The following is a 20104-nucleotide window of genomic DNA, read 5'->3' on the forward strand; positions in this document are numbered from 1 at the left end:
CATTGTCCTCCTTCACCCTTTTAGGAGGCTAGCCTACCTGTCCATTGGCTGTCAGCTGTGTCAGGAATTCATCCACATTTTTTAGAACATTGCCCTCTTCAAGTTTTTCAAACACAAGATCAATAAAATCTGTGTTATTTGAGGCTCCAGAGCTCAGTAGCAGCTGTGCCACCTCAGAGGGATTGAGCGTTGACAACAATCCAGCCTACAACAGGGAATCAACATAATATCAGACAGCAGTAATGACCAATGCTGTGGGTAAATGAATAGAGTTTGCAACCAAAGAAAGTGTGCTCTATGATTTGCTTGTATTTTTGATATGGCAAAATAAACTCCTGTGTTTGTCTTCTTAAGTCTACAATTTTGTTTTCCTGTTCTTAAGGGAGGACTAGAAGTGCAATGTAGGGCTTACCGTAGAGATGTTGAAGTCTTTGAGGTCAGAGTACGCTGTATATTGGACGAATGGACCCAGATTTGCTTTAACCCATTGGGCATCACTCTCATTTTGTTGCCTGCAAGCTAAGGCATGCAGACAAAAGTTAGGATGTGCTCAATTTAGGAAGGTTTGTGACTGGTAGACATGAAAGAATTTAAGTTTTTTGTCTGAGTGCTTTTCAAGACATTTCACACTGGAAAACACATAATGCACCCTATGTCTGCTCTACCTGGCTCATTGATGGCATTTTCAGCATTTCTTAGGTAGCCCAGCAGACCATGTGTGATCTCTTGCCGTCTGTACAGTGGCATCTCCTGGATAACTGAAACCAACCCACTCACACTGCAACAGTTGAAAGAAAACATTCTCATGCTGTTCTTTGTCTCTATTGTCATTTTCATTTGCAACAAAATGTTGATTGCTCCAAGAAAACTACTCACATGACTTGGTAGTTCATGCAGCTGATGTTTGTGATTGTGTTTATGAGCATTTCTGGAGTAAAACTGGCAAGGATAGGAATCAGTTTCACATGGAACCAAAGTTCATAGTCGTTTGTCGTGAAAGTGGAGAAATGCGGACTGATGACGATGAAGGTCGCATTCATGATCCGATCTCTCACAACAGGCTGGAAAATTGGCATCTGTGAAATTGAGGTGGAAAAGAAGCTAAGCAATACAGAGACTGCATGTTGTAAATGTACTCATACAACATGTCACAAAGGTTGCAAACAAGTCTTCTCTATAATAGACTCCTTGAAGAGTTGTGTAGCGGTTTAGCAAATGTCTTATTCTGTCTTATCCTGCTGGAATAAAACACCAGGATTGTCCTCCTTCACCCTTTTAGAAGCCTAGCATACCTGTCCATTGGCTGTCAGTTGTGTGAGGAATCCATCCACATTTTCTAGAGCGTTGCCCTCTTGCAGTCGCTCAAACACACGATCAATCAAATCTGTGTTATTGGAGGCTCCCAAACTCAGTACCAGCTGTGCCACCTGAGAAGGACTGAGGACTGACAACAATTCAGCCTACAAAAGAGAACCAGCATAATATCAGACAGCAGTCATGGAAATGTTCTGGGTAAAAGAATTCCGTTTACAGGAAGATGTACATCTGCAGTTGGCACTCACAGCGGACAAATTAGGATTGAAGGCTTCCAAGTCCTGCACAGTTGCAAAATCAGAGAAGTCGCCAAGGTTTGCCTTTAGCCACGCTTGGCTCCCCGTGATAGATGAGACACAGCCAGGATCTGCAGAAAAAGCAAGAAAGTTATTGACAGGGTAATATACCACATGTTGTCATGGAAAAACCAAAGTGAGCTTGAGTTTCTCCTTTTACCTGTTGAGTCATTTCTTGACAAGAACGGTTTGATGAAGTGAGTGAAGACTGCTTGCTGTGTGTCTCTGTCCATGGATGCCTTTTGGCTTCCAAATGCCTGAATGCTACATTTGAGAGAAAGCTTTCAACATCTAAACTTCTAGTCAACTGCACATTTGCAGAACAGAGCTATATGTCTCATATTTACTTACACAGTCTGGTATGTCTGGCAGCTGAAGTTTTCGGAGCTAAGGCAAAATAGGAAGTTGAAAGATGGAACGGCCAGAAACGGACGGATCTTTGTCTTGAACCAGCTGGTAATGAACTCCTCACTCTGTAGTTGTGCCTGGCTGAAGTTGTCAATTCTCACTTCTCCAAGAGCCTCGAGCACATTTGACGAGGTCGGGTAGGTGTTGTTGACGGCCTTGAATTGGCAGAAAAATAATTGTAGCTGGACCCAAACTTCACGCAGGGAAATGGCAATATTGTGAAAATGTGATTTTGTACTTACCATGTTAGCAAATGTCTCAAGGGCCTGGTCCAGTACAGCAGAGGCTTTTTGGAAGAAAAGCTTCCAGACTTCTACTGGGTATATGTTTTGGCTTTTCAGTGTGCAGTTCAGCAGTGTGACCAAGTTGCTGGATGTGAGATAGGGAGCCTTGAAAAAGAAAATTGACAAAGAATACAGCCATTTTGTCAGAGCTCATGGAGATTTGTCTCAGGACCATAATGGGGCAAAATCCATGTTCTGTTTTTGGAGTTTAAAAAGGAATCTTACAGAGGAACAGGCATGTTCTGTGATGGTGAAATTGCACAGGGCTGCCGAGGAATTGCCAGCTGACAGGATTTGCTCAAGTTTTGAACTGTGGAAAAAACACAATAAATTGAAATCCAATGTCCCCTTAATTACACTGTGTTAACAAATTTTACCTAGACAGAATCAACATTGAACAAAACGGCATTTCACCCACCCATCAACTCCATTACAAATGAGATTCACTGTGAAAAGAGAATGGTTGTGTGTCAGATAATAGTCCTTCAGAATGCATTTATATCCTTAGAGTTGAAATGTGTACTTCTAGACAGACTTACCATGAACTGGGGTCACCTTGCACTGAAGACAAAGAAAATATGAGTGTTAGTATAGTGGAAACATCTTCTTCAAGTGTAAATACCTTGACTTTGTCACAGTTGGCCCAATTAGTGTGCCAAACCTGGATCAAATATTGGATAACCCATGTAAGACACCCCCCACACCCACCCACCCACCCCCCAAAAAACTAATCTTACCACAAAGGAAGCTGGAACTGAGCAGCCTGTTTGAGAAGAAAAAGAAAGGAAACAAATCAATGGAGTAGTCATTACAGTGCTGGTACTGGGCTTTTGGGAAAAGTTTAGTCAGGAAAGCCCATTTGCCACATACGTGGGAATGTGTCCTGGAGGTACTGCTTGCTTGATCTCACGCCCTGTGAAAGGTCCAGTGGCAATGCTGCCAAACTCTGCGCAAGACCATCGTATCTAAAGGAAGAAAAGAATTCATTGTGACTTGTCAGGAGCCTCAGCTTGGCATTGTGCACACCCAAATGTCTAACTGTGGATATCAGAAATATCTTACACAGCCTGGTAGGATTCACAGGTGATGTTACTGGGGATCACCCGCAAGCTGCTAGGAAGGATGCTCGCCATCACAGGAACCAAATAAACCTGGAACCACTGTTGATAGTCTTCTGGCTGAAAGTCTTTAAGCTGAGGAGCAAGGGCTGTCAAGGTCAGGCTCAAAATGGTGTCTCGCACATCTGGATTTTGGATGAGGGTGACATTTCTCTGAAAAGAGAAGGGGATCATAATAAGGTCAGAGAGGAAGTTCTGAAGTCTTTGTGGAAATGCGGAGATGAGGGGGAGCTTATCTAAACTAAATCTTTGTACTTCTGTACAGCAGGGATGCCTCAAGGCATGAAGCATATCAGAAATGGATCATTTTCAGTTAAACACTTGAGCAGGTTTATGAAAGAACACTGTTAACATTTGTTGATGTTTGCGCTGAGGTAAGGTTACCAATGAGAATTCACCTGCTTGTTGATGTTTGCAAAAGCCTGGAAGAATTGGTTGAGCTGCTCATAATCACTGGTCTCTGTCAAGCTTGTCAACACCTCCCTTACAACATGTGCATCGTTTAAAGCACCACTGTTTGGATCTAGGATTAGATCAGCCTTTTGCGATGGTGAAAGAACGTCCAGAACTGCCAGCTATGGATACAAAAAAGTAGAATTCATGAAATGCATGTCTTTTGTATAATTTCCAGAATTTTGCTTTGCTATTCTCAAGAAAGACAGGAAGAGTAATAAGAGTAAAGCTTACCGTAGAGATGTTGAAGTCTTTGAGGTCAGAGTATGATGTATATTGGACGAATGGACCCAGATTTGCTTTAACCCATTGGGCATCACTCTCATTTTGTTGCCTGCAAGCTAAGGCATACAAACAAAAGTTAGGATGTGCCAAATTTAGGAAGGTTTTTGACAGGTAGACATGAAAGAATATGTGGGCAAGTTTTTTGTCTGAGTGCTTTTCAAGACATTTCACACTGGAAAGCACATAACGCACCCTATGTCTGCCCTACCTGGCTCATTGATGGCATTTTCAGCATTTCTTAGGTAGCCCAGCAGACCATGTGTGATCTCTTGCCGTCTGTACAGTGGCATCTCCTGGATAACTATAGCCAACCCACTCACACTGCAACAGTTGAAAGAAAACATTCTCATGCTGTTTTTTGTCACTATTGTCATTTTCATTTGCAACAAAATCTTGATTGCTCCAAGAAAACTACTCACATGACTTGGTAATTCATGCAGCTGATGTTTGTGGTTGTGTTTATGAGCATTTCTGGAGTAAAACTGGCAAGGATAGGAATCAGTTTCACATGGAACCAAAGTTCATAGTCGTTTGTCGTGAAAGTGGAGAAATGTGGACTGATGACGATGAAGGTCGTATTCATGATCCGATCTCTCACAACAGGCTGGAAATGTGGGGTCTGTCATATTAAAGTGGAAAAAGACATAAGCAAAGGTGAGATTGCATGTTGGAAGTACACCCATACAACATGGTACAAAGGCTGTAACCATTTGTTTTCTAAGATACAATAGCCAACAATGGATGTAGCGGTTGAGACCGATGTCTTATTCTGTGTTTACTTCTAGAATCAAATATCCGCATTGTCCTCCTTCACCCTTTTAGGAGGCTAGCCTACCTGTCCATTGGCTGTCAGCTGTGTCAGGAATTCATCCAGATTTTTTAGAACATTGCCCTCTTCAAGTTTTTCAAACACAAGATCAATAAAATCTGTGTTATTTGAGGCTCCAGAGCTCAGTAGCAGCTGTGCCACCTCAGAGGGATTGAGCGTTGACAACAATCCAGCCTACAACAGGGAATCAACATAATATCAGACAGCAGTAATGACCAATGCTGTGGGTAAATGAATAGAGTTTGCAACCAAAGAAAGTGTGCTTTATGATTTGCTTGTATTTTTGATATGGCAAAATAAACTCCTGTGTTTGTCTTCTTAAGTCTACAATTTTGTTTTCCTGTTCTTAAGGGAGGACTAGAAGTGCAATGTAGGGCTTACCGTAGAGATGTTGAAGTCTTTGAGGTCAGAGTACGCTGTATATTGGACGAATGGACCCAGATTTGCTTTAACCCATTGGGCATCACTCTCATTTTGTTGCCTGCAAGCTAAGGCATGCAGACAAAAGTTAGGATGTGCTCAATTTAGGAAGGTTTGTGACTGGTAGACATGAAAGAATTTAAGTTTTTTGTCTGAGTGCTTTTCAAGACATTTCACACTGGAAAACACATAATGCACCCTATGTCTGCTCTACCTGGCTCATTGATGGCATTTTCAGCATTTCTTAGGTAGCCCAGCAGACCATGTGTGATCTCTTGCCGTCTGTACAGTGGCATCTCCTGGATAACTGAAACCAACCCACTCACACTGCAACAGTTGAAAGAAAACATTCTCATGCTGTTCTTTGTCTCTATTGTCATTTTCATTTGCAACAAAATCTTGATTGCTCCAAGAAAACTACTCACATGACTTGGTAGTTCATGCAGCTGATGTTTGTGATTGTGTTTATGAGCATTTCTGGAGTAAAACTGGCAAGGATAGGAATCAGTTTCACATGGAACCAAAGTTCATAGTCGTTTGTCGTGAAAGTGGAGAAATGTGGACTGATGACGATGAAGGTCGCATTCATGATCCGATCTCTCACAACAGGCTGGAAAATTGGCATCTGTGAAATTGAGGTGGAAAAGAAGCTAAGCAATACAGAGACTGCATGTTGTAAATGTACTCATACAACATGTCACAAAGGTTGCAAACAAGTCTTCTCTATAATAGACTCCTTGAAGGTTGTGTAGCGGTTTAGCAAATGTCTTATTCTGTCTTATCCTGCTGGAATAAAACACCAGGATTGTCCTCCTTCACCCTTTTAGAAGCCTAGCATACCTGTCCATTGGCTGTCAGTTGTGTGAGGAATCCATCCACATTTTCTAGAGCGTTGCCCTCTTGCAGTCGCTCAAACACACGATCAATCAAATCTGTGTTATTGGAGGCTCCCAAACTCAGTACCAGCTGTGCCACCTGAGAAGGACTGAGGACTGACAACAATTCAGCCTACAAAAGAGAACCAGCATAATATCAGACAGCAGTCATGGAAATGTTCTGGGTAAAAGAATTCCGTTTACAGGAAGATGTACATCTGCAGTTGGCACTCACAGCGGACAAATTAGGATTGAAGGCTTCCAAGTCCTGCACAGTTGCAAAATCAGAGAAGTCGCCAAGGTTTGCCTTTAGCCACGCTTGGCTCCCCGTGATAGATGAGACACAGCCAGGATCTGCAGAAAAAGCAAGAAAGTTATTGACAGGGTAATATACCACATGTTGTCATGGAAAAACCAAAGTGAGCTTGAGTTTCTCCTTTTACCTGTTGAGTCATTTCTTGACAAGAACGGTTTGATGAAGTGAGTGAAGACTGCTTGCTGTGTGTCTCTGTCCATGGATGCCTTTTGGCTTCCAAATGCCTGAATGCTACATTTGAGAGAAAGCTTTCAACATCTAAACTTCTAGTCAACTGCACATTTGCAGAACAGAGCTATATGTCTCATATTTACTTACACAGTCTGGTATGTCTGGCAGCTGAAGTTTTTGGAGCTAAGGCAAAATAGGAAGTTGAAAGATGGAACGGCCAGAAACGGACGGATCTTTGTCTTGAACCAGCTGGTAATGAACTCCTCACTCTGTAGTTGTGCCTGGCTGAAGTTGTCAATTCTCACTTCTCCAAGAGCCTCGAGCACATTTGACGAGGTCGGGTAGGTGTTGTTGACGGCCTTGAATTGGCAGAAAAATAATTGTAGCTGGACCCAAACTTCACGCAGGGAAATGGCAATATTGTGAAAATGTGATTTTGTACTTACCATGTTAGCAAATGTCTCAAGGGCCTGGTCCAGTACAGCAGAGGCTTTTTGGAAGAAAAGCTTCCAGACTTCTACTGGGTATATGTTTTGGCTTTTCAGTGTGCAGTTCAGCAGTGTGACCAAGTTGCTGGATGTGAGATAGGGAGCCTTGAAAAAGAAAATTGACAAAGAATACAGCCATTTTGTCAGAGCTCATGGAGATTTGTCTCAGGACCATAATGGGGCAAAATCCATGTTCTGTTTTTGGAGTTTAAAAAGGAATCTTACAGAGGAACAGGCATGTTCTGTGATGGTGAAATTGCACAGGGCTGCCGAGGAATTGCCAGCTGACAGGATTTGCTCAAGTTTTGAACTGTGGAAAAAACACAATAAATTGAAATCCAATGTCCCCTTAATTACACTGTGTTAACAAATTTTACCTAGACAGAATCAACATTGAACAAAACGGCATTTCACCCACCCATCAACTCCATTACAAATGAGATTCACTGTGAAAAGAGAATGGTTGTGTGTCAGATAATAGTCCTTCAGAATGCATTTATATCCTTAGAGTTGAAATGTGTACTTCTAGACAGACTTACCATGAACTGGGGTCACCTTGCACTGAAGACAAATAAAATATGAGTGTTAGTATAGTGGAAACATCTTCTTCAAGTGTAAATACCTTGACTTTGTCACAGTTGGCCCAATTAGTGTGCCAAACCTGGATCAAATATTGGATAACCCATGTAAGACACCCCCCACACCCACCCACCCACCCCCCAAAAAACTAATCTTACCACAAAGGAAGCTGGAACTGAGCAGCCTGTTTGAGAAGAAAAAGAAAGGAAACAAATCAATGGAGTAGTCATTACAGTGCTGGTACTGGGCTTTTGGGAAAAGTTTAGTCAGGAAAGCCCATTTGCCACATACGTGGGAATGTGTCCTGGAGGTACTGCTTGCTTGATCTCACGCCCTGTGAAAGGTCCAGTGGCAATGCTGCCAAACTCTGCGCAAGACCATCGTATCTAAAGGAAGAAAAGAATTCATTGTGACTTGTCAGGAGCCTCAGCTTGGCATTGTGCACACCCAAATGTCTAACTGTGGATATCAGAAATATCTTACACAGCCTGGTAGGATTCACAGGTGATGTTACTGGGGATCACCCGCAAGCTGCTAGGAAGGATGCTCGCCATCACAGGAACCAAATAAACCTGGAACCACTGTTGATAGTCTTCTGGCTGAAAGTCTTTAAGCTGAGGAGCAAGGGCTGTCAAGGTCAGGCTCAAAATGGTGTCTCGCACATCTGGATTTTGGATGAGGGTGACATTTCTCTGAAAAGAGAAGGGGATCATAATAAGGTCAGAGAGGAAGTTCTGAAGTCTTTGTGGAAATGCGGAGATGAGGGGGAGCTTATCTAAACTAAATCTTTGTACTTCTGTACAGCAGGGATGCCTCAAGGCATGAAGCATATCAGAAATGGATCATTTTCAGTTAAACACTTGAGCAGGTTTATGAAAGAACACTGTTAACATTTGTTGATGTTTGCGCTGAGGTAAGGTTACCAATGAGAATTCACCTGCTTGTTGATGTTTGCAAAAGCCTGGAAGAATTGGTTGAGCTGCTCATAATCACTGGTCTCTGTCAAGCTTGTCAACACCTCCCTTACAACATGTGCATCGTTTAAAGCACCACTGTTTGGATCTAGGATTAGATCAGCCTTTTGCGATGGTGAAAGAACGTCCAGAACTGCCAGCTATGGATACAAAAAAGTAGAATTCATGAAATGCATGTCTTTTGTATAATTTCCAGAATTTTGCTTTGCTATTCTCAAGAAAGACAGGAAGAGTAATAAGAGTAAAGCTTACCGTAGAGATGTTGAAGTCTTTGAGGTCAGAGTATGATGTATATTGGACGAATGGACCCAGATTTGCTTTAACCCATTGGGCATCACTCTCATTTTGTTGCCTGCAAGCTAAGGCATACAAACAAAAGTTAGGATGTGCCAAATTTAGGAAGGTTTTTGACAGGTAGACATGAAAGAATATGTGGGCAAGTTTTTTGTCTGAGTGCTTTTCAAGACATTTCACACTGGAAAGCACATAACGCACCCTATGTCTGCCCTACCTGGCTCATTGATGGCATTTTCAGCATTTCTTAGGTAGCCCAGCAGACCATGTGTGATCTCTTGCCGTCTGTACAGTGGCATCTCCTGGATAACTGAAGCCAACCCACTCACACTGCAACAGTTGAAAGAAAACGTTCTCATGCTGTTCTTTGTCAGTATTGTCATTTTCATTTGCAACAAAATCTTGATTGCTCCAAGAAAACTACTCACATGACTTGGTAATTCATGCAGCTGATGTTTGTGGTTGTGTTTATGAGCATTTCTGGAGTAAAACTGGCAAGGATAGGAATCAGTTTCACATGGAACCAAAGTTCATAGTCGTTTGTCGTGAAAGTGGAGAAATGTGGACTGATGATGATGAAGGTCGTATTCATGATCCGATCTCTCACAACAGGCTGGAAATGTGGGGTCTGTCATATTAAAGTGGAAAAAGACATAAGCAAAGGTGAGATTGCATGTTGGAAGTACACCCATACAACATGGTACAAAAGCTGTAACCATTTGTTTTCTAAGATACAATAGCCAACAATGGATGTAGCGGTTGAGACCGATGTTTTATTCTGTGTTTACTTCTGGAATCAAATATCTGCATTGTCCTCCTTCACCCTTTTAGGAGGCTAGCCTACCTGTCCATTGGCTGTCAGCTGTGTCAGGAATTCATCCACATTTTTTAGAGCATTGCCCTCTTCAAGTTTTTCAAACACAAGATCAATAAAATCTGTGTTATTTGAGGCTCCAGAGCTCAGTAGCAGCTGTGCCACCTCAGAGGGATTGAGCGTTGACAACAATCCAGCCTACAACAGGGAATCAACATAATATCAAACAACAGTAATGACCAATGCTGTGGGTAAAGGATTAGTGTTTGCAACCAAAGAAAGTGTGCTTTATGATTTGCTTGTATTTTTGATATGGCAAAATAAACTCCTGTGTTTGTCTTCTTAAGTCTACAATTTTGTTTTCCTGTTCTTAAGGGAGGACTAGAAGTGCAATGTAGGGCTTACCGTAGAGATGTTGAAGTCTTTGAGGTCAGAGTATGATGTATATTGGACGAATGGACCCAGATTTGCTTTAACCCATTGGGCATCACTCTCATTTTGTTGCCTGCAAGCTAAGGCATACAAACAAAAGTTAGGATGTGCCAAATTTAGGAAGGTTTTTGACTGGTAGACATGAAAGAATTTGTGGGCAAGTTTTTTGTCTGAGTGCTTTTCAAGACATTTCACACTGGAAAACACATAACGCACCCTATGTCTGCCCTACCTGGCTCATTGATGGCATTTTCAGCATTTCTTAGGTAGCCCAGCAGACCATGTGTGATCTCTTGCCGTCTGTACAGTGGCATCTCCTGGATAACTATAGCCAACCCACTCACACTGCAACAGTTGAAAGAAAACATTCTCATGCTGTTTTTTGTCACTATTGTCATTTTCATTTGCAACAAAATCTTGATTGCTCCAAGAAAACTACTCACATGACTTGGTAATTCATGCAGCTGATGTTTGTGGTTGTGTTTATGAGCATTTCTGGAGTAAAACTGGCAAGGATAGGAATCAGTTTCACATGGAACCAAAGTTCATAGTCGTTTGTCGTGAAAGTGGAGAAATGTGGACTGATGACGATGAAGGTCGTATTCATGATCCGATCTCTCACAACAGGCTGGAAATGTGGGGTCTGTCATATTAAAGTGGAAAAAGACATAAGCAAAGGTGAGATTGCATGTTGGAAGTACACCCATACAACATGGTACAAAGGCTGTAACCATTTGTTTTCTAAGATACAATAGCCAACAATGGATGTAGCGGTTGAGACCGATGTCTTATTCTGTGTTTACTTCTAGAATCAAATATCCGCATTGTCCTCCTTCACCCTTTTAGGAGGCTAGCCTACCTGTCCATTGGCTGTCAGCTGTGTCAGGAATTCATCCAGATTTTTTAGAACATTGCCCTCTTCAAGTTTTTCAAACACAAGATCAATAAAATCTGTGTTATTTGAGGCTCCAGAGCTCAGTAGCAGCTGTGCCACCTCAGAGGGATTGAGCGTTGACAACAATCCAGCCTACAACAGGGAATCAACATAATATCAGACAGCAGTAATGACCAATGCTGTGGGTAAATGAATAGAGTTTGCAACCAAAGAAAGTGTGCTTTATGATTTGCTTGTATTTTTGATATGGCAAAATAAACTCCTGTGTTTGTCTTCTTAAGTCTACAATTTTGTTTTCCTGTTCTTAAGGGAGGACTAGAAGTGCAATGTAGGGCTTACCGTAGAGATGTTGAAGTCTTTGAGGTCAGAGTACGCTGTATATTGGACGAATGGACCCAGATTTGCTTTAACCCATTGGGCATCACTCTCATTTTGTTGCCTGCAAGCTAAGGCATGCAGACAAAAGTTAGGATGTGCTCAATTTAGGAAGGTTTGTGACTGGTAGACATGAAAGAATTTAAGTTTTTTGTCTGAGTGCTTTTCAAGACATTTCACACTGGAAAACACATAATGCACCCTATGTCTGCTCTACCTGGCTCATTGATGGCATTTTCAGCATTTCTTAGGTAGCCCAGCAGACCATGTGTGATCTCTTGCCGTCTGTACAGTGGCATCTCCTGGATAACTGAAACCAACCCACTCACACTGCAACAGTTGAAAGAAAACATTCTCATGCTGTTCTTTGTCTCTATTGTCATTTTCATTTGCAACAAAATCTTGATTGCTCCAAGAAAACTACTCACATGACTTGGTAGTTCATGCAGCTGATGTTTGTGATTGTGTTTATGAGCATTTCTGGAGTAAAACTGGCAAGGATAGGAATCAGTTTCACATGGAACCAAAGTTCATAGTCGTTTGTCGTGAAAGTGGAGAAATGTGGACTGATGACGATGAAGGTCGCATTCATGATCCGATCTCTCACAACAGGCTGGAAAATTGGCATCTGTGAAATTGAGGTGGAAAAGAAGCTAAGCAATACAGAGACTGCATGTTGTAAATGTACTCATACAACATGTCACAAAGGTTGCAAACAAGTCTTCTCTATAATAGACTCCTTGAAGGTTGTGTAGCGGTTTAGCAAATGTCTTATTCTGTCTTATCCTGCTGGAATAAAACACCAGGATTGTCCTCCTTCACCCTTTTAGAAGCCTAGCATACCTGTCCATTGGCTGTCAGTTGTGTGAGGAATCCATCCACATTTTCTAGAGCGTTGCCCTCTTGCAGTCGCTCAAACACACGATCAATCAAATCTGTGTTATTGGAGGCTCCCAAACTCAGTACCAGCTGTGCCACCTGAGAAGGACTGAGGACTGACAACAATTCAGCCTACAAAAGAGAACCAGCATAATATCAGACAGCAGTCATGGAAATGTTCTGGGTAAAAGAATTCCGTTTACAGGAAGATGTACATCTGCAGTTGGCACTCACAGCGGACAAATTAGGATTGAAGGCTTCCAAGTCCTGCACAGTTGCAAAATCAGAGAAGTCGCCAAGGTTTGCCTTTAGCCACGCTTGGCTCCCCGTGATAGATGAGACACAGCCAGGATCTGCAGAAAAAGCAAGAAAGTTATTGACAGGGTAATATACCACATGTTGTCATGGAAAAACCAAAGTGAGCTTGAGTTTCTCCTTTTACCTGTTGAGTCATTTCTTGACAAGAACGGTTTGATGAAGTGAGTGAAGACTGCTTGCTGTGTGTCTCTGTCCATGGATGCCTTTTGGCTTCCAAATGCCTGAATGCTACATTTGAGAGAAAGCTTTCAACATCTAAACTTCTAGTCAACTGCACATTTGCAGAACAGAGCTATATGTCTCATATTTACTTACACAGTCTGGTATGTCTGGCAGCTGAAGTTTTTGGAGCTAAGGCAAAATAGGAAGTTGAAAGATGGAACGGCCAGAAACGGACGGATCTTTGTCTTGAACCAGCTGGTAATGAACTCCTCACTCTGTAGTTGTGCCTGGCTGAAGTTGTCAATTCTCACTTCTCCAAGAGCCTCGAGCACATTTGACGAGGTCGGGTAGGTGTTGTTGACGGCCTTGAATTGGCAGAAAAATAATTGTAGCTGGACCCAAACTTCACGCAGGGAAATGGCAATATTGTGAAAATGTGATTTTGTACTTACCATGTTAGCAAATGTCTCAAGGGCCTGGTCCAGTACAGCAGAGGCTTTTTGGAAGAAAAGCTTCCAGACTTCTACTGGGTATATGTTTTGGCTTTTCAGTGTGCAGTTCAGCAGTGTGACCAAGTTGCTGGATGTGAGATAGGGAGCCTTGAAAAAGAAAATTGACAAAGAATACAGCCATTTTGTCAGAGCTCATGGAGATTTGTCTCAGGACCATAATGGGGCAAAATCCATGTTCTGTTTTTGGAGTTTAAAAAGGAATCTTACAGAGGAACAGGCATGTTCTGTGATGGTGAAATTGCACAGGGCTGCCGAGGAATTGCCAGCTGACAGGATTTGCTCAAGTTTTGAACTGTGGAAAAAACACAATAAATTGAAATCCAATGTCCCCTTAATTACACTGTGTTAACAAATTTTACCTAGACAGAATCAACATTGAACAAAACGGCATTTCACCCACCCATCAACTCCATTACAAATGAGATTCACTGTGAAAAGAGAATGGTTGTGTGTCAGATAATAGTCCTTCAGAATGCATTTATATCCTTAGAGTTGAAATGTGTACTTCTAGACAGACTTACCATGAACTGGGGTCACCTTGCACTGAAGACAAAGAAAATATGAGTGTTAGTATAGTGGAAACATCTTCTTCAAGTGTAAATACCTTGACTTTGTCACAGTTGGCCCAATTAGTGTGCCAAACCTGGATCAAATATTGGATAACCCATGTAAGACACCCCCCACACCCACCCACCCACCCCCCAAAAAACTAATCTTACCACAAAGGAAGCTGGAACTGAGCAGCCTGTTTGAGAAGAAAAAGAAAGGAAACAAATCAATGGAGTAGTCATTACAGTGCTGGTACTGGGCTTTTGGGAAAAGTTTAGTCAGGAAAGCCCATTTGCCACATACGTGGGAATGTGTCCTGGAGGTACTGCTTGCTTGATCTCACGCCCTGTGAAAGGTCCAGTGGCAATGCTGCCAAACTCTGCGCAAGACCATCGTATCTAAAGGAAGAAAAGAATTCATTGTGACTTGTCAGGAGCCTCAGCTTGGCATTGTGCACACCCAAATGTCTAACTGTGGATATCAGAAATATCTTACACAGCCTGGTAGGATTCACAGGTGATGTTACTGGGGATCACCCGCAAGCTGCTAGGAAGGATGCTCGCCATCACAGGAACCAAATAAACCTGGAACCACTGTTGATAGTCTTCTGGCTGAAAGTCTTTAAGCTGAGGAGCAAGGGCTGTCAAGGTCAGGCTCAAAATGGTGTCTCGCACATCTGGATTTTGGATGAGGGTGACATTTCTCTGAAAAGAGAAGGGGATCATAATAAGGTCAGAGAGGAAGTTCTGAAGTCTTTGTGGAAATGCGGAGATGAGGGGGAGCTTATCTAAACTAAATCTTTGTACTTCTGTACAGCAGGGATGCCTCAAGGCATGAAGCATATCAGAAATGGATCATTTTCAGTTAAACACTTGAGCAGGTTTATGAAAGAACACTGTTAACATTTGTTGATGTTTGCGCTGAGGTAAGGTTACCAATGAGAATTCACCTGCTTGTTGATGTTTGCAAAAGCCTGGAAGAATTGGTTGAGCTGCTCATAATCACTGGTCTCTGTCAAGCTTGTCAACACCTCCCTTACAACATGTGCATCGTTTAAAGCACCACTGTTTGGATCTAGGATTAGATCAGCCTTTTGCGATGGTGAAAGAACGTCCAGAACTGCCAGCTATGGATACAAAAAAGTAGAATTCATGAAATGCATGTCTTTTGTATAATTTCCAGAATTTTGCTTTGCTATTCTCAAGAAAGACAGGAAGAGTAATAAGAGTAAAGCTTACCGTAGAGATGTTGAAGTCTTTGAGGTCAGAGTATGATGTATATTGGACGAATGGACCCAGATTTGCTTTAACCCATTGGGCATCACTCTCATTTTGTTGCCTGCAAGCTAAGACATACAAACAAAAGTTAGGATGTGCCAAATTTAGGAAGGTTTTTGACAGGTAGACATGAAAGAATATGTGGGCAAGTTTTTTGTCTGAGTGCTTTTCAAGACATTTCACACTGGAAAGCACATAACGCACCCTATGTCTGCCCTACCTGGCTCATTGATGGCATTTTCAGCATTTCTTAGGTAGCCCAGCAGACCATGTGTGATCTCTTGCCGTCTGTACAGTGGCATCTCCTGGATAACTGAAGCCAACCCACTCACACTGCAACAGTTGAAAGAAAACGTTCTCATGCTGTTCTTTGTCAGTGTTGTCATTTTCATTTGCAACAAAATCTTGATTGCTCCAAGAAAACTACTCACATGACTTGGTAATTCATGCAGCTGATGTTTGTGGTTGTGTTTATGAGCATTTCTGGAGTAAAACTGGCAAGGATAGGAATCAGTTTCACATGGAACCAAAGTTCATAGTCGTTTGTCGTGAAAGTGGAGAAATGTGGACTGATGATGATGAAGGTCGTATTCATGATCCGATCTCTCACAACAGGCTGGAAATGTGGGGTCTGTCATATTAAAGTGGAAAAAGACATAAGCAAAGGTGAGATTGCATGTTGGAAGTACACCCATACAACATGGTACAAAAGCTGTAACCATTTGTTTTCTAAGATACAATAGCCAACAATGGATGTAGCGGTTGAGACCTATGTTTTATTCTGTGTTTACTTCTGGAATCAAATATCTGCATTGTCCTCCTTCACCCTTTTAGGAGGCTAGCCTACCTGTCCATTGGCTGTCAGCTGTGTCAGGAATTCATCCACATTTTTTAGAACATTGCCCTCTTCAAGTTTTTCAAACACAAGATCAATAAAATCTGTGTTATTTGAGGCTCCAGAGCTCAGTAGCAGCTGTGCCACCTCAGAGGGATTGAGCGTTGACAACAATCCAGCCTACAACAGGGAATCAACATAATATCAGACAACAGTAATGACCAATGCTGTGGGTAAAGGATTAGCGTTTGCAACCAAAGAAAGTGTGCTCTATGATTTGCTTGTATTTTTGATATGGCAAAATAAACTCCTGTGTTTGTCTTCTTAAGTCTACAATTTTGTTTTCCTGTTCTTAAGGGAGGACTAGAAGTGCAATGTAGGGCTTACCGTAGAGATGTTGAAGTCTTTGAGGTCAGAGTATGATGTATATTGGACGAATGGACCCAGATTTGCTTTAACCCATTGGGCATCACTCTCATTTTGTTGCCTGCAAGCTAAGGCATACAAACAAAAGTTAGGATGTGCCAAATTTAGGAAGGTTTTTGACAGGTAGACATGAAAGAATTTGTGGGCAAGTTTTTTGTCTGAGTGCTTTTCAAGACATTTCACACTGGAAAACACATAACGCACCCTATGTCTGCCCTACCTGGCTCATTGATGGCATTTTCAGCATTTCTTAGGTAGCCCAGCAGACCATGTGTGATCTCTTGCCGTCTGTACAGTGGCATCTCCTGGATAACTATAGCCAACCCACTCACACTGCAACAGTTGAAAGAAAACATTCTCATGCTGTTTTTTGTCACTATTGTCATTTTCATTTGCAACAAAATCTTGATTGCTCCAAGAAAACTACTCACATGACTTGGTAATTCATGCAGCTGATGTTTGTGGTTGTGTTTATGAGCATTTCTGGAGTAAAACTGGCAAGGATAGGAATCAGTTTCACATGGAACCAAAGTTCATAGTCGTTTGTCGTGAAAGTGGAGAAATGTGGACTGATGACGATGAAGGTCGTATTCATGATCCGATCTCTCACAACAGGCTGGAAATGTGGGGTCTGTCATATTAAAGTGGAAAAAGACATAAGCAAAGGTGAGATTGCATGTTGGAAGTACACCCATACAACATGGTACAAAGGCTGTAACCATTTGTTTTCTAAGATACAATAGCCAACAATGGATGTAGCGGTTGAGACCGATGTCTTATTCTGTGTTTACTTCTAGAATCAAATATCCGCATTGTCCTCCTTCACCCTTTTAGGAGGCTAGCCTACCTGTCCATTGGCTGTCAGCTGTGTCAGGAATTCATCCAGATTTTTTAGAACATTGCCCTCTTCAAGTTTTTCAAACACAAGATCAATAAAATCTGTGTTATTTGAGGCTCCAGAGCTCAGTAGCAGCTGTGCCACCTCAGAGGGATTGAGCGTTGACAACAATCCAGCCTACAACAGGGAATCAACATAATATCAGACAGCAGTAATGACCAATGCTGTGGGTAAATGAATAGAGTTTGCAACCAAAGAAAGTGTGCTCTATGATTTGCTTGTATTTTTGATATGGCAAAATAAACTCCTGTGTTTGTCTTCTTAAGTCTACAATTTTGTTTTCCTGTTCTTAAGGGAGGACTAGAAGTGCAATGTAGGGCTTACCGTAGAGATGTTGAAGTCTTTGAGGTCAGAGTACGCTGTATATTGGACGAATGGACCCAGATTTGCTTTAACCCATTGGGCATCACTCTCATTTTGTTGCCTGCAAGCTAAGGCATGCAGACAAAAGTTAGGATGTGCTCAATTTAGGAAGGTTTGTGACTGGTAGACATGAAAGAATTTAAGTTTTTTGTCTGAGTGCTTTTCAAGACATTTCACACTGGAAAACACATAATGCACCCTATGTCTGCTCTACCTGGCTCATTGATGGCATTTTCAGCATTTCTTAGGTAGCCCAGCAGACCATGTGTGATCTCTTGCCGTCTGTACAGTGGCATCTCCTGGATAACTGAAACCAACCCACTCACACTGCAACAGTTGAAAGAAAACATTCTCATGCTGTTCTTTGTCTCTATTGTCATTTTCATTTGCAACAAAATCTTGATTGCTCCAAGAAAACTACTCACATGACTTGGTAGTTCATGCAGCTGATGTTTGTGATTGTGTTTATGAGCATTTCTGGAGTAAAACTGGCAAGGATAGGAATCAGTTTCACATGGAACCAAAGTTCATAGTCGTTTGTCGTGAAAGTGGAGAAATGTGGACTGATGACGATGAAGGTCGCATTCATGATCCGATCTCTCACAACAGGCTGGAAAATTGGCATCTGTGAAATTGAGGTGGAAAAGAAGCTAAGCAATACAGAGACTGCATGTTGTAAATGTACTCATACAACATGTCACAAAGGTTGCAAACAAGTCTTCTCTATAATAGACTCCTTGAAGAGTTGTGTAGCGGTTTAGCAAATGTCTTATTCTGTCTTATCCTGCTGGAATAAAACACCAGGATTGTCCTCCTTCACCCTTTTAGAAGCCTAGCATACCTGTCCATTGGCTGTCAGTTGTGTGAGGAATCCATCCACATTTTCTAGAGCGTTGCCCTCTTGCAGTCGCTCAAACACACGATCAATCAAATCTGTGTTATTGGAGGCTCCCAAACTCAGTACCAGCTGTGCCACCTGAGAAGGACTGAGGACTGACAACAATTCAGCCTACAAAAGAGAACCAGCATAATATCAGACAGCAGTCATGGAAATGTTCTGGGTAAAAGAATTCCGTTTACAGGAAGATGTACATCTGCAGTTGGCACTCACAGCGGACAAATTAGGATTGAAGGCTTCCAAGTCCTGCACAGTTGCAAAATCAGAGAAGTCGCCAAGGTTTGCCTTTAGCCACGCTTGGCTCCCCGTGATAGATGAGACACAGCCAGGATCTGCAGAAAAAGCAAGAAAGTTATTGACAGGGTAATATACCACATGTTGTCATGGAAAAACCAAAGTGAGCTTGAGTTTCTCCTTTTACCTGTTGAGTCATTTCTTGACAAGAACGGTTTGATGAAGTGAGTGAAGACTGCTTGCTGTGTGTCTCTGTCCATGGATGCCTTTTGCCTTCCAAATGCCTGAATGCTACATTTGAGAGAAAGCTTTCAACATCTAAACTTCTAGTCAACTGCACATTTGCAGAACAGAGCTATATGTCTCATATTTACTTACACAGTCTGGTATGTCTGGCAGCTGAAGTTTTTGGAGCTAAGGCAAAATAGGAAGTTGAAAGATGGAACGGCCAGAAACGGACGGATCTTTGTCTTGAACCAGCTGGTAATGAACTCCTCACTCTGTAGTTGTGCCTGGCTGAAGTTGTCAATTCTCACTTCTCCAAGAGCCTCGAGCACATTTGACGAGGTCGGGTAGGTGTTGTTGACGGCCTTGAATTGGCAGAAAAATAATTGTAGCTGGACCCAAACTTCACGCAGGGAAATGGCAATATTGTGAAAATGTGATTTTGTACTTACCATGTTAGCAAATGTCTCAAGGGCCTGGTCCAGTACAGCAGAGGCTTTTTGGAAGAAAAGCTTCCAGACTTCTACTGGGTATATGTTTTGGCTTTTCAGTGTGCAGTTCAGCAGTGTGACCAAGTTGCTGGATGTGAGATAGGGAGCCTTGAAAAAGAAAATTGACAAAGAATACAGCCATTTTGTCAGAGCTCATGGAGATTTGTCTCAGGACCATAATGGGGCAAAATCCATGTTCTGTTTTTGGAGTTTAAAAAGGAATCTTACAGAGGAACAGGCATGTTCTGTGATGGTGAAATTGCACAGGGCTGCCGAGGAATTGCCAGCTGACAGGATTTGCTCAAGTTTTGAACTGTGGAAAAAACACAATAAATTGAAATCCAATGTCCCCTTAATTACACTGTGTTAACAAATTTTACCTAGACAGAATCAACATTGAACAAAACGGCATTTCAC

General features: G+C 42.0%; 1 protein-coding gene across 1 annotated transcript in view; it reads right to left on the bottom strand.

Moving 5' to 3' along the window:
- LOC146646423 (uncharacterized) overlaps positions 1-20104 on the bottom strand; it is an 82076-nt gene that overhangs the window by 49405 nt on the left and 12567 nt on the right. Inside the window, exons 47-102 of the mRNA XM_085392459.1 lie at positions 19916-20000; positions 19649-19795; positions 19350-19561; positions 19159-19262; positions 18951-19069; positions 18681-18848; positions 18265-18464; positions 18054-18166; positions 17801-17907; positions 17426-17593; positions 17010-17209; positions 16799-16911; positions 16540-16646; positions 16165-16332; positions 15749-15948; positions 15538-15650; positions 15279-15385; positions 14990-15166; positions 14536-14744; positions 14344-14438; positions 14211-14236; positions 14013-14034; positions 13892-13919; positions 13699-13783; positions 13432-13578; positions 13133-13344; positions 12942-13045; positions 12734-12852; positions 12464-12631; positions 12049-12248; positions 11838-11950; positions 11585-11691; positions 11210-11377; positions 10794-10993; positions 10583-10695; positions 10324-10430; positions 9949-10116; positions 9533-9732; positions 9322-9434; positions 9063-9169; positions 8774-8950; positions 8320-8528; positions 8128-8222; positions 7995-8020; positions 7797-7818; positions 7676-7703; positions 7483-7567; positions 7216-7362; positions 6917-7128; positions 6726-6829; positions 6518-6636; positions 6248-6415; positions 5833-6032; positions 4367-4479; positions 413-519; positions 38-205 (exon numbers count right to left, since the gene is read on the bottom strand). Of these exons, the coding sequence (XP_085248585.1) occupies positions 38-205; positions 413-519; positions 4367-4479; positions 5833-6032; positions 6248-6415; positions 6518-6636; positions 6726-6829; positions 6917-7128; positions 7216-7362; positions 7483-7567; positions 7676-7703; positions 7797-7818; positions 7995-8020; positions 8128-8222; positions 8320-8528; positions 8774-8950; positions 9063-9169; positions 9322-9434; positions 9533-9732; positions 9949-10116; positions 10324-10430; positions 10583-10695; positions 10794-10993; positions 11210-11377; positions 11585-11691; positions 11838-11950; positions 12049-12248; positions 12464-12631; positions 12734-12852; positions 12942-13045; positions 13133-13344; positions 13432-13578; positions 13699-13783; positions 13892-13919; positions 14013-14034; positions 14211-14236; positions 14344-14438; positions 14536-14744; positions 14990-15166; positions 15279-15385; positions 15538-15650; positions 15749-15948; positions 16165-16332; positions 16540-16646; positions 16799-16911; positions 17010-17209; positions 17426-17593; positions 17801-17907; positions 18054-18166; positions 18265-18464; positions 18681-18848; positions 18951-19069; positions 19159-19262; positions 19350-19561; positions 19649-19795; positions 19916-20000 (7399 nt within the window). The remainder of the gene's footprint in view (positions 1-37; positions 206-412; positions 520-4366; positions 4480-5832; positions 6033-6247; positions 6416-6517; positions 6637-6725; positions 6830-6916; positions 7129-7215; positions 7363-7482; positions 7568-7675; positions 7704-7796; positions 7819-7994; positions 8021-8127; positions 8223-8319; positions 8529-8773; positions 8951-9062; positions 9170-9321; positions 9435-9532; positions 9733-9948; positions 10117-10323; positions 10431-10582; positions 10696-10793; positions 10994-11209; positions 11378-11584; positions 11692-11837; positions 11951-12048; positions 12249-12463; positions 12632-12733; positions 12853-12941; positions 13046-13132; positions 13345-13431; positions 13579-13698; positions 13784-13891; positions 13920-14012; positions 14035-14210; positions 14237-14343; positions 14439-14535; positions 14745-14989; positions 15167-15278; positions 15386-15537; positions 15651-15748; positions 15949-16164; positions 16333-16539; positions 16647-16798; positions 16912-17009; positions 17210-17425; positions 17594-17800; positions 17908-18053; positions 18167-18264; positions 18465-18680; positions 18849-18950; positions 19070-19158; positions 19263-19349; positions 19562-19648; positions 19796-19915; positions 20001-20104) is intronic.

The sequence above is a fragment of the Rhamphochromis longiceps genome, linkage group LG19 (genome assembly GCF_057381845.1).
Source record: "Rhamphochromis longiceps isolate RC_006_pf linkage group LG19, R_longiceps_female_GT1.1, whole genome shotgun sequence".
Classification (NCBI taxonomy): Eukaryota; Metazoa; Chordata; class Actinopteri; order Cichliformes; family Cichlidae; genus Rhamphochromis; species Rhamphochromis longiceps.